This window comes from Ovis canadensis, chromosome 7 (assembly GCF_042477335.2).
Source record: "Ovis canadensis isolate MfBH-ARS-UI-01 breed Bighorn chromosome 7, ARS-UI_OviCan_v2, whole genome shotgun sequence".
In the NCBI taxonomy this organism is placed as follows: domain Eukaryota; kingdom Metazoa; phylum Chordata; class Mammalia; order Artiodactyla; family Bovidae; genus Ovis; species Ovis canadensis.
In genome coordinates this window covers 98,974,154-98,988,214 of record NC_091251.1, presented here as the reverse complement: position 1 = coordinate 98,988,214, position 14,061 = coordinate 98,974,154, and the positions used below count along the sequence as shown (strand labels likewise).

At 39.4% G+C, this 14,061-nt stretch overlaps 1 protein-coding gene across 1 annotated transcript in view; it reads left to right on the top strand.

Annotated features, from left to right (window-relative positions):
- The window catches only part of TMED8 (transmembrane p24 trafficking protein family member 8), a 31,221-nt gene that overhangs the window by 4,243 nt on the left and 12,917 nt on the right, over positions 1-14,061 (top strand). Inside the window, exon 2 of the mRNA XM_069597177.1 lies at positions 12,362-12,443. Coding sequence (XP_069453278.1) covers positions 12,362-12,443 — 82 coding nt within the window. The remainder of the gene's footprint in view (positions 1-12,361; positions 12,444-14,061) is intronic.

Sequence of the window (14,061 nt, the reverse complement as noted above, 5' to 3'; positions counted from 1 at the left end):
TGCCTCTGGTTATTTCTTTTTTTTTACAGCAGTTGTGTTGTCATGCTGTTGAGGTGGTCAATTTAGTCCCGTCATAATTCTGTTTGTAATGGTACAACCAAGGTTTGTAATCTGAATGACCGTGGGGTGTGACCCACTCCCGAGGGCTAAGGAGAAACTGGATCACATGGACGTGGTCTCTGGATTTGGTTGGACTCTAAACTCAGCTGGTTTCTTTTCATTTAAGCTTCTTGAGTCTATAACCACCTAACCTGCTTTTGGTTCCTCTGTAGCTGAATCTAAGAGGCTAGGCTAATTATCTCTTTGCCGCCTGTTTAGTGAAGGGAAAGTCCTATGAGACCTATTTTGAAGAACCCTGACTTGATATTCAAATAAAAAGCCAGCGTTTTGGTTCTCTTTGTAGAGAGTACAAAGTACACAATGCATTTAAACACTACATTTAAATCTGTAGCATGACCAGAATGTCTAAAACCTTATTCTGGTAACATAGAAAGAAAACATGTTTTTTAAATTGTCAGATATAAAATAAATTATTTTAAGAAAATTTCTTTTTTCCTTCTCACTTTTGCTATAAAGGCCATCAATTCAAAATTGAGTTATTCTCTCTCTTTCTTTTTCTTAGTATATTTGGTCTCACCGTGCAGCATGCAGGATCTTAGTTCCCCAACCAGGGATTGAACCTGCGTCCCCTGCAGTGGAAGCTTGGAGACTTAACTATTGGACTGCCAGGGAAGTCCCCAAAAATTGAGTTATTCTTTTTAAAAATTGTTTTTCGCTGAGCCACATAGCTTGTGGGATCTTAGTTCTCTGACCAGGGATTGAACCTGGTCCTCAGGCAATGAAAGCATTGAGTCTTCAAAATTGAGTTATTCTTGAGTTTCCCATTTCCTCTTTCTGTTCGTTGTTTCCAAGACTTTGGCCTTTCAGGTACCACAGTCAGAATTTTTGCCATGTTAGAGAATACATTCTAATGGTTATTGTTTTTTCTTTAAATTGACATTTAAAATATTGTTTCATTCTAAATAATATTCATGTTATTACTAGTTTGATGCATCAGTTTTCTTAAGACATATGAAAATAAATACCATTAAAATAAAAAACATTGTCCTATGTACCATCTAAATTTGCAACACTTGTCCTGGTTTCTCTGTTCTCTTGTAGGAATACTTGTAGAATTGGTCTACATTTGGCTGACATAGTAAAAGCTATATTATAGAGAAATTGGCTTTTTCTTCTTTATAGTGTTCTTAACTTTACTAACTAAATTTAGGAAACCTAAAAAGCTGTGTTTATAATTGTTTTCTTTCTCTTTAAAACAGGACTGCACCTTCAACACTTTAAACTTCTGGAAATAAACATATATTTCTTCTTTTCTTCTTTCCTGCCTCTTTAAATCCAATTACAAGTTATTTTCACAGCAGTTCTTATATAATTTAGTGAATATCTTTAACCTTAAAAATCAAAAGCAGTATCTCTTTTCACTCTTTTCCTCCGCATTAAGTCGTTCAGATGCTATGGGAAGTGGCTTTTCACATATGAAAGATGCTCAGCCTAACTCATTGTGAGGAAAGTGGAAATCGTAACTGTGTTGGGTAGTTTGATATCTCACTGGTGATCAGGGTGTGCAGAAACAAACACTTGCATGCATTGCCGAAGGGGGTGGAAATTGGTACAGGTGCCATGGAGGGCAATTTGTCAGTATCTTTCAGAATGACAATATATGTCCTTATTGTCCCATTTTTTCCAGGAGTTTATCCTATCGATCACACACCTGTTTAATTAAAACTAATACAAGTTTATTATTACAATGCTTGTAATGGTGAAAGATTGGAAAAAACGTAAATGTCCATCAATAGGGAACTGGTTAAATGAATTATGGAATACACTGCCAATGAAATATTAACCAGCTATGGAAAGGAATGAAGAAGTTTGTTATAAATAGTTATGGAAAGGTCTCTGAGATATAAGTGGAGAAAACAAAGAATGTGTTAGGATGTCTAGTATGTCCATTATTTGTATGAAAAATGTATATATATATTTTTTTCTTTGTATACAGACACACTTTTTTAATGTAAAATATCTCTGAAAGACTACACAAAACCTGATAACATTGGAGGTAGGGACTGAGAATGGAGGAAGTTTTCACTGTATACCTTTATGGTTTTTGAATTTTGAATAATGTGCATATATTACATATTCAGAAAAAGTATACACAAGCATGTTATAAGATTCTTCACTGTGTTTATTTTGTAAGTTACAGCCATTCTTCATATCTCTTTTGCTCATCAGGAACTGACCTCTGGACTTTTTTCTCTCAGATGAAATTTCTATGAAATACAGTTTGCAAATCTGCTTAGGGATTATTTTCATGTAATTCCTTTTTTTAATTGAAGTATAGTTGATGTATACTACACAGATTACATGTATACAATATAATGACTCATAATTTTTAAATGTTATATTCATTTATAGCTATGATAAAATATTTGCTATGTTCCCCATGTTAGCTTATTTTGTTACTCTTTAAATCCACTTCTGTCTTCCTTTGTTGTGCTGTGCTGTGCTTAGTCGCTCAGTCATGTCTGGCTCTTTTGCGACCCCATGGACTGTAGCCTGCCAGGCTCCTCTGTCCATGGGATTCTCCAGGCAAGAATACTGGAGTGGGTTGTCAAGCCCTCCTCTAGGGGATCTTTCCAAACCAGGGCTCAAACCCAGGACTCCCCCATTGCAGGCAGATTCTTTACCATCTCAGCCACCAGGGAAGCCTTATTTTTGCGCTAATTTTCACTTCTGTCTTAAAATTCAATGTTATCGAAGTATTCATTATGACTCACTACTTACAGAGGCTTATACTGTTTTCCAGTGACAGATGGAAGGCAGACTTTTAAAGTTTCTATTTTGTTTCCATTTCATTCACTAAGGTATCTTCAAACTGAAAAGGGGCGAGGCAATGCAGGTTTCTGTTTTGAGTAATGGCATACTAGATAATTGGGGTTAGTTCTCCCACTGGAGACAATTAGGAAATAATTGTCGAAATATAAATATCTGCTTAAAGATCCTGGAGATTCATTATTCAGGTAATGAATGATTATTAGACTGTGATCCATGTGAAGGCAGAGAGAGAGGGGACCCAGGATCAGAGTCCAATTTCGGGTTCTTCTCTCCTCTGAGAGGATATGCTGGATTCTTAAGTGGACAGACTGAATGGCAAGACTGTGAAAGTATGTCTCTGAATTAAAGCAACAGGGATTAATCAAATAGGGGGAACTCTGGTGAACCCCCATTTCTCTGGGCTAGAACCTTGAAAGGCTATGTTCTAGAAGTAAGGGTAAGTTAGAAGCAGACCATTGCAGAGACTACAGCTCAGCTTCAGAAACATCTGAGTTCATGAAATTGGGTTAAGATTACCCCAGGGTGTTAATGCCCCCTCATTATGGAAAAAGCAAAGCCAAATCTTTTCTGAAGGGTCACTGTAGTCTTCAATTTATTTTGACAAACAGTTTTGTGAGACAGTTTCTGGCATGTATCAGAAATGATCAGATGCATGAAAAGACCCAATCTGAACAAAAATCAAACAATGAATAAAACTGGATCCACAGGAACATCAGATTTTAGAGTTACCAGATATAGACTTTACAATAATTATATTGTAATTCAATATAATTCAACTATACCATCATACTATAGTATAGTGAAGATACTATTCAACTATACTTCAATTAAAAATTGTATTTACTGTGTCCAAAGAGATAAAAGAGAAGCTTGAGAAATTTGGCAGAAAATGGAAATTTATAAAAATAGAACCAATTAGCAATTCTGTAACTGAAAAATACAGATGAAAATGAAAAACTCTGTTGATAGGTTTAAGAATAAGTTATTACACCTGAAGAGAGAATAGTGGACTGGAAGAAAGGTCAGAAGAAAATATGTAAAATACAACAGTGGAAAATTCAGGGAAGATGTAGGAGGCACAGAGGATGTGGTAAAAAGTCTAACATTCATACAGTCAGAGTCCTAGAAGGTTAGGAGGTCAAGAATGGACAGAGAAATGTTTGATGAGATAATGGCTGTGAATTTTCCAAAACTAATGGAATCTACAGATTCATAAAGCCTTGTATATCCCAAGCAGGGGTATGTGAGTGACAATAGGTACACATTAAATTAAAACTGCTACAAAACCAAAGCAAAGACAAAATATTACAAGTAGCCAGAAAAAAATTACAGTTTCCCTTCAAAGGAATAGTAATTAGGCTGACATCTGATTTATGCACAGAGCAGTGAAAGCTAGATGATCTTTAGAAGACTGAAAGAAAATAACTACCAATAGAGAATTTTTCTTAGTGAAAATAGTCTTCAAGAATGAAGGTGAAATAAAGATATTTTCAGGCAATTAAAAGCAGGGTTTATTACCTACAGGTAACTATATTCTTTAGGCAAAATCAAAATGATTCCAGATGACAAGGAAAATGCAGTTTGAAGTCCCTCATTAACATAGATGGAAAAAGTCGTTAGCAAATGATTAGCAGACTGATCCAGCCTTATGTATGGCCAAGGTGGGGTTTGACAGAAATGCAAAGTTGTTTTAACATTTTTTTAAAAAGTCAGCTGTATAATCACCATTTTTATACAGTAGAGGATTAAAATTGCCAGTTTAATAGCAGCAGAAAAAAAAAAAGTGGTAAAATTCAGCCTCTACTTATGATTCAATACTCTTAGGAAACCTAGGATTAAAAGGAAACTTTCTTAACTGGATAAAGCGTATCTACAAAAACCCCACAAACAGCATCAAACTTAATGGGGAAATTTGAAAGTTTTCCTTTTTCAGTTCAGTTGGTTGCCCACTCTCACCACTTGCTTTTCATCATTTTACTGAATATTCTAGCTAGAACAGTCAGGCAAGAAAAAGAGAATATATGAGGATTTTAAAGGAAGCCTGTTGAACCTGTGGTTTGCAGACGATGACTGTGTACACAGAAAGTCCAAAAGAGTCTATAGATAATTTATCTAATTAATAAGTTTGTCCAGATTGTTGAGTACAGGCCAATATGCAAAATTCCATTGCATTCATGTATACTAGCAAATAAGTTAAAAATACATATATATGTACATATAATTTGGCATAAAGAAAGTTCAAATACCTAGGAGTAAACCTCACAAAATATATGTAAAAACTTTATGCAGAAGATTATATTATTATTGAGAGAAATTAAAGAATATCTAAGTAAACGGAAGAATGTATCATATTCTCAGTTTGGAAGACTCCATATTGTGAAGATGTCAATTCTCCCCAACTTGATTTATAGATAAAATGCAATCCCAATAAAAATCCTAGCAGGGTTCTGGTGGGCTTTTAGGGTGGAATTTGACAAGCTGGTTCTAAAATATATATATAGAAATGAAAGGCCATAAAATTGCCAAGACACTTGAGTAAAGAACAACAGATGGTAAGGTTTGTTCCATCATGTATCAAGACTTTTAAAAAGTTTTATTGGGACCTCCCTTGTGGCCCAGTGGTTGAGACTCCATGCATCCACTGCAGGGGGCACAGGTTGGATTCCTGGTCAGGGAACTAAGATGCCACATGCCACATGGCTCTGGCAGAAGAAAACATAACGGGATTAAGGCTTTTATAGAACAGCCCACTAGGCCCTAGAAATAGGATAAAAGCCTGGAAACAAAATCTTTGATTTACAACAAAGATTGTACTGTGGAGTAATGGAGAAGGAATGATAAGTGTTGCTGGTGAAATGCTGGGAGGGATTGGGGGCAGGAGGAGAAGGGGATGATAGAGGATGAGATAGTTGGACGACATCACCTACTCGATGGACGTGAGTCTGAGTGAACTCCAAGAGTTGGTGATGGACAGGGAGGCCTGGCGTGCTGCGGTTCATGGGGTCGCAAAGAGTCGGACACGACTGAGCGACTGAACTGAAGAGAAAAGAAAGGAAAGGAAAAAAAAAACCTTCATCCTGATCTCATACACCATAAACACAAAAAAATCGACTTCAGTTGAATTGTAGATCAAAATGTGAAAAGAACCACAATAAACTCCTAGAAGATAATCTAGGAGAATATTTTCTTGATCTCAGTGTAGGGAAAGATATCTTAAATAGGACAAACACTAATAAAGGAAAAGATTGATACATTTTGAATTAAGAACTTTGGTTCATCCAAGGACAGCATTAAAAGAGTAAAAAGGTAAATCACAGAGTAGAAGCATGTGTTTATAACACATATGAGTGATAAAACTTTGTATAGAGATCTCATAAATAATAAAAAGACAATTCAGCTCCCAGCTTTTGGCTTGGAGGAGGCCAAGGTGCGCCTTCGTTTGGTTGTCCCTGATCCAAGTTCAGCTGACACCAGCTGCCTGGACGCCACAATCCCTTGTTTCTTCTTTTGCTTGATGCATTGCTCGAATGCATCATGTTCTGTCTCTGACCGTTGTCTGCTTAGCCATCTGCTTTCATATGGCCTGTGAAGGCTTCTCTCTAAAGGTAGGCTCAGTCCCTTACCCAACTGAGGCTCTTCACACAGACCCAGTGAGTCGGTTTTGGTCTCTGGTATCAACCCCAGATTTTGGGGATGAGAACTGGACTCTTTGGGGCAAATGTTCCCCCAAAACAATGGCCAGCATTATGTTCCTTGGTCCCAGGACTGCCCCTTCAAAGCTGTAGACAGGGGAAGTTCTTTTTTTAAGTAATTTTTAAAAAGTTATATATTTATTTTTGGCTGTGCTGGGTCTTCGTTGCTGTACAGATTTTCTCTAATTGTGGTAAGCAGGGACTGCTAGAGACATCCTACCACTAGACACACTACCAGGGACACTAGTTGTGTGGTAAGCACATCTAGAGAGTTGTGGCACAGGCTTCTCATTGCAGTGGCTTTTCTTGTTGCCAAGCATGGGCTCTAGGCATGTGGGCTTCAGTACTTGGGGTACATGGGCTCAGTAGTTGCGGCTCCTGGGCTTAGTTGCTCTGTGGCACGTGGGATCTGCCCGGACCAGGGATAGAACCCGCATCTCGTGCATTGGCAGGTGGATTCTTTACGACTGAGCCACTGGGGAAGCCCTGGAGAAAGTTCTTAAGAAAGAGTTGTAAACCTCTCTAATATAACATCATTCTCTATATAACAGTGAAGGAGTTGAAACAATCTCTAGCTCTAATAGTAGAAGCTTGGGGACTGGTTAAAGAAATTATGGTACACCATATGGGTTAATATGCAATATGGACCTAACAGAAGCAGACGATATTAAGAAGAGGTGGCAAGAATACACAGAAGAACTGTAGAAAAAAGATCTTCACGACCCAGATAATCATGATGGTGTGATCACTCACCTAGAGCCAGACATTCTGGAATGTGAAGTCAAGTGGGCCTTAGAAAGCATCACTACGAACAAAGCTAGTGGAGGTGATGAAACTCCAGTTGAGCTGTTTCAAATCCTAAAAGATGATGCTGTGAAAGTGCTGCACTCAATATGCCAGCAAATTTGGAAAACTCAGCAGTGGCCACAGGGCTGGAAAAGGTCAGTTTTGATTCCAATCCCAAAGAAAGGCAATGCCAAAGAATGCTCAAACTACCGCACAATTGCACTCATCTCACACGCTAGTAAAGTAATGCTCAAAATTCTCCAAGCCAGGCTTCAGCAGTACATGAACCGTGAACTTCCTGATGTTCAAGCTGGTTTTAGAAAAGGCAGAGGAACCAGAGATCAAGTTGCCAACATCCGCTGGATCATGGAAAAAGCAAGAAAGTTCCGGAAAAACATCTATTTCTGCTTGATTGACTATGTCAAAGCCTTTAACTGTGTGGATCACAATCAACTGTGGAAAATTCTGAAAGAGATGGGAATACCAGACCACCTGACCTGCCTCTTGAGAAACCTGTATGCAGGTCAGGAAGCAACAGTTAGAACTGGACATGGAACAACAGACTGGTTCCAAATAGGAAAAGGAGTACCTCAAGGCTGTATATTGTCACCCTGCTTATTTCACTTCTATGCAGAGTACATCATGAGAAACGCTGGGCTGGAAGAAGCACAGGCTGGAATCAAGATTGCCAGGAGAAATATCAATAACCTCAGATATGCAGATGACACCACCCTTATGGCAGAAAGTGAAGAGGAGCTAAAGAACCTCTTGATGAAAGTGAAAGAGGAGAGTGAAGACGTTGGCTTAAAGCTCAACATTCAGAAAATGAAGATCATGGCATCCGGTCCCATCACTTCATGGGAAATAGATGGGGAAACAGTGGAAACAGTGTCAGACTTTATTTTTGGGGGCTCCAAAATCACAGCAGATGGTGATTGCAGCCATGAAATTAAAAGACACTTACTCCTCGGAAGGAGGGTTATGACCAACCTAGACAGCATATTCAAAAGCAGAGACATTACTTTGCCAGCAAAGGTCTGTCTAGTCAAGGCTGTGGTTTTTTCAGTAGTCATGTATGGATGTGAGAGTTGGACTGTGAAGAAAGCTGAGCACCGAAGAATTGATGCTTTTGAACTGTGGTGTTGGAGAAGACTCTTGAGAGTCCCTTGGACTGCAAGGAGATCCAACCAGTCCATTATGAAGGAGATCAACCCTGGGTGTTCTTTGGAAGGAATGATGCTAAAGCTGAAGCTCCAGTACTTTTGCCACCTCATGCGAAGAACTGACTCATTGGAAAAGACTCTGATGTTGGGAGGGATTGTGGGCAGGAGGAGAAGGGGACGACCGAGGATGAGATGGCTGGATGGCATCACGGACTCGATGGATGTGAGTCTGAGTGAACTCCGGGAGTTGGTGATGGACAGGGAGGCCTGGTGTACTGCAGTTCATGGGGTCGCAAGGAGGACTGAGCGACTGATCTGAACTGAACTGAAAATTAATTTTTCAGCCCCAGGAATTCCCAGGGGGTCCAGTAATTAGGAGTCCATGCTTTCACTGCCAAGCGCACAAGGTTCAATCTCTGAGTGGGAAACTAAGATCCCACAGTGTGACCAAAAAAAAAAAAAATTTCTTTAGTCCAATTTTATTGACACTGAAAAATTTTCATAAATAATGTTCACTAATACTAGGTACATGTCATTTCAGAAATATAAGTATATAAACATAATTTGTATATAAATATTTATATAATATATACACATATAAATATTATATATACATTTTTATTTGTACTGAACCCTAGAATAAGAAGCTAGGAAACAATGGGTTACTGAAAAGCTGTTTTAATACCTGAGCTAGTAGGTACTACAGTCCAACAGATCAACTCATGGTACAAAATTGTCTGTTAGAACCTGTGATCTCCATGCCCCACACAAAGTTGATGGCTGTGGATAGAGGGGGAAGATATAAATATATAGATGTATACATGTATATATTGATCTATCTATATATATGTGCACATATATATTTGTTGTATTTCTGAAAGGACATGCACCAAAAGGTTAACAATGGTTATTTTTGTCTAGTGGGATTGTGTTTGGTTGTTTTTTTTTGTTCTGTTTCCTGTGTTTCCTGATTTTTCTACACTGAATAATGGATTATTTGTGTATTAAAGTCTGGAAGGGTAACTGCAAAATGTTTTCTTACCTGTATTTAGCTCGTTATACAATGAGCAAAGCACGTGTTTGTGTCATTTCAACAACCTGTGCTGTGTTCAGTCGCTCAGGCGTATCTGGCTCTTTTTGACCCCATGGACTGTAGCCCGCCAAGCTACTCTGTCCATGGAATTCTCCAGGCAAGACTGCTGGAGTGAGTAGCCTATCCCTTCTCCTGGGGATCTTCCCAACCCAGGAATCAGACTGGGTTCTTCTGCATTGCAGGCAGATTCTGTACCAGCTGAGCTACCAGGGAAGCCCTTCGACAACCTAGTTTAAAATAGATAATATGGATACTTAAAGTTCTGCATTTAAGTTAAAATTTTTCCAAAAATTTGTTTCAAAAATAGAGCCTAGGAGAAGCTAAGCTTGGAGTAAGTTTATTTTTATAAGCTCTTGGAGATTTCGAATGATTTATTTAGGCCAATGGGATAAGTTTGCAGTTAAAAAAAAAAATCTAGAGCCCAGTTAATATATTACATCAAGAAATACTGTGTCCTTATTAAGAGATGATTTTGTCAGTGTACTCTGCATGGTTTAGAACACATATGAAAAAGTTGTCCATTTTAGCTCTTTACTTGCAGCGGAACAAAGAGGAATAACAAAACCAGGCCAGCACCATCAGAGGTTGTCTGAGGGAAGATAGAACTAGAGGTGGTTGGCCTGGGAAGGAACTTGCAGGAAATGTGATAGCAGTCTGTAAATATTTGAAAGGATATTGTGGGGAGTAGCGATCGAAGAGCAGAATTTATTAGGAAGCAAATTTTACTTAGGTCAACATAGGAAAGAGCTTTCTAGTCTCATTATCTCTTGGTGAAAAGGGCCTCTTCACAGACTGCTGGACCATGAGGAACAGACTGGGGACCCTGGGGATTTTTGTCTTAGACCCAGTTCTTATGTAGAGAGGTGTGAGAAAACCTCAGTCCTCTTCCCATGTTTCTCCTTTCCTCTGCCTCGCTCCCACGCTCCCAACACTTCTGATCCTAGATGTATGGAGTACTTCCCCGTGTGCTGAGCAATCCTGCAACACCACGTGGGTGTCCTACAGTTGAACTCAATGTTAAACACTCTCTACCTGGAGATAGTGTCAGACCCCAGTGGTTGAGAGCTCAGTCCTACGGGACTGGGACTGCTCCCACCCCACTTCAAATGCCAAACAGCAGTAGTAGGTCCCCAGGTTACCCACAACTTCCATCAGAGGTGATTACAGACTAGAGGTTCCCACGACCCCCTCCCCCTTGGATTTGATTATTTGCTAGAACAAGTCAGAGAACTCAAAGAAACACTTAGGTCTACCAGTTTATTAAAAGATATGGTAAAGGTTTCAGATGAACAGTCAGATACAGAGGGCGAGGTCTGGGAGGGTCCCAAACAGAGGAGCTTCTGTCCCTGTGAAGCTGGGGTGGGTCACCCTTCTGGTATGGAGACATGTTCACTGAACTGTCAGCTCTCCAAAGCCAGTACTTTTGGGATTTTAATGGGGGCTTCATAATGTAAGTGGGATCCATCACTGACTGCATCTCCGGTCCCTCTCCTCTCTCAGGAGAGTGGATGGTGGGGCTGAAAATCCCAAGTGTCTAACCATGGCTTGGTCTTTCTGGCCTCTAGCCCCCACCCAGGAGCCCAAGAGTCACCTCATTAGAACAGGAGACCCTTATCACCCAGGAAACTCCACAAGATTAAGGAACTCCGTGTCAGGAACCAAAGTCAGAGACAAAATATTAGAACAAAAGGTAACTCCTAGTGCTCTAACCACTTAGGGAATTGAAAGGTTTTAGTTTTGTGCCAGGAACTAGGGGCAGAAACTAATATATGTATTTTCTATTATCTCACAGGAAATTTGGTCGCAAAAGCTCTAAGGTCTTTCCACTTATGAATTGACAAAAAAGAAGACAAAAGTTGAATCACAAATATTTGCTTGTCATTTATACTCTTATATTGCTACCAAACTCTGAAATTTTCAGTGTTTGAAGTTTACGTCAGTGAATTGTTTTTTATATTGAGAAGTGAACTTTGGGCTTCAGTTTCTCGCTGTCTTTACTAGAGGAGGGTCACCAGGGGTTATCTAAACACACTGAAGCTAACGCTTTTCTGAGTGCTCACAGAAAGGCTAAATGTACACACCGTAAAGCTTGGTAGCGCCTAATGTTTGCAGTTAATCGCCTGGGCTTGCATCTGCTCTCTGTGCTTTTCTTTGCTTGCTTGCAAAGTGGCGATGGTAGCATCTACCGTAGGCTTGTTGTGAACCTCGTCTTCATGGCACATTTCACCTATTTTTCCTTGAGGATGCCCAGCAGTTACTCAGTAAGTCATTGGTGAGTGAGTACATGAATGAAATGACAAAAATCCTTTACCTTATCCTGAATACAGTGATGTGAGCTGGCCGAATGTAGAGGTGGCGCTCTCTGCTTTGGCACTGAATTCCAGTTCATTTCATTCTACATTCCATTCTGTCCTTTATGTTCTGCCTAATTTAACCATTTGGTGTCTGTGAAATGTGATCCTTGAATTAGGATTAATTTTGTGGGGACTTGTTTTGGGAAATGACTTTTTTTTTTAATAATGAGTGGGTTATAACGGTCTTGAGAATTCTTAGATATGAAGACTTGAGTAATTTATGTACTGGGCCTCCCAGAGTATAAAGTTTGTGCCTAGACTATTTTTAGAAAGAGCAAGTTAGATGAAACTGCCAGGTTTTTTTTTTTTTTTTTAAGATATAAGATAATTTTGATTGTGTTCCCTCTCAAGTATTGAATTTTTCTTCCCATGATTTTCCAGAGGATGAAGATCTAGAAAACACTAAGGTCACCTCTCTAGCAGCTTCTGCCTCTGATCCAGAGCCCCATTCCTCATCCTACAGGTAGGGACCGCAACTACTTTGGATATTTTGCTTCTTGGGGTTTTATCTTCTGAGGTTGTAACTGATGAAAAAAGTAAACGGCGACTTCAAGGGGGAAGACAAGTTGAAGTAAAGAGCATGGAATGTTTGTTCGTTAGTCAATCAATCCTTAAGCATGTTAGGGCTTCCTCAGTGGCTCAGCCGTAAGGAATCCGTCTGCAGTGCAGGAGACTTGCAGGAGGTACTGGTTTGATCCCTGGCTCGGGAAGATCCCCTGGAGGAGGAACTGGCAACCCAATCCAGTGTGCTTGCCAGAAGAATCCCATGGACAGAGGAGCCTGGTGGGCTGCAGTCCATAGGCCTGCAAAGAGTCAGACACGCCTGAGCGACTGAGCAACCACAAAGTGTGTTTAGGGGCAAGGTCAGGTCTATCTCAGGCTATAAGATTTTCTTTTACTCTCAGAGAATAAAACTAACAGATAGTGTAGTATCTTCATTTATCTCCTCTTGAAGACCAGGTTCAAACGTTAAAACATTTAGAAATAGATTTAGACTTTCAAGAGAATGTATGTTTGGTTTTTACCCATAAAATTCACACACACGCAGAAGTACAGCATTGGAGGCAGATTTTCATGGTGTAATTTTCAGATTAAATCATGGTGATGATCTTCAGATTGTCATTCTTAATTTCCTACTCCACCCATCTCATTCATCTGCCTTTACTGGTATCAGAGTATATAGCAGAAAGGGAATAGTAGTACTGAGTCCTGAAATAAGTGGAAACCTCACAACATTATTGGAATGATTAATGAAAAACTGTGCTGTGCTAGTGGGTATTATAGTCTGGCTGATCAGCTCATGGGATAGTGCTGGCCAATAGAATCTGTGGTCTCCATGCCCCACCCAAAGTTAACGGCTTGGGGTGGGGGAACGTCAGGGTTTTTTTTTCTTGGCCACACCACATGGCACGCAGTATCTTAGTTCCTCGACCAGGGATTGAACCTTAGTCCCCTGTAGTAGATGTGTGGAATCTTAACCACTGGACCACCAGGGAAGCCCCCCATGATATTTTTAAAATATTATGTCTTAAGTAGAAATTCTTTCTTCCTGCCTTTGTATGTGAAATAAAACTTTTTCCTCCAGAATTCAGACATGGACGATAATAATGATTACTGTAATTATAATAGAGTTGGTGATAATAATATAATAGCCACTTTTTTTTTTGCCACTTTTTTTGAATGTCTCTGTAATAATGATGATAAAATCTTGTGTGTTAGTCGTTCAGTCGTATCCAACTCTTTGCGATCACATGGACTATAGCCCGCCAGGCTCTTCTGTCTGTGGAATTCTCCAGGCAAGAATACTGGAGTGGGTTGCCATTTTCTTCTCCAGGGCATCTTCCTGACCCAGGGACTGAACTCAGGGCTCCTGCATTGCAGGTGGTTTCTTTACCTTCTGAGCCACCAGGGAAGCCCCGAATAAAATCTTACTTTTTATCAAATATTTGTTTGCTCAATACTGAACTAGGTGTTTAAATGTGTTATCTAATTTAATCCTTGTAAGAAACCTAATGAAATAAGTATTTTTTTTAAGATGAGGAAAATGAAACAGTGAATGTAGTAATTTGCCCAAGTTCACA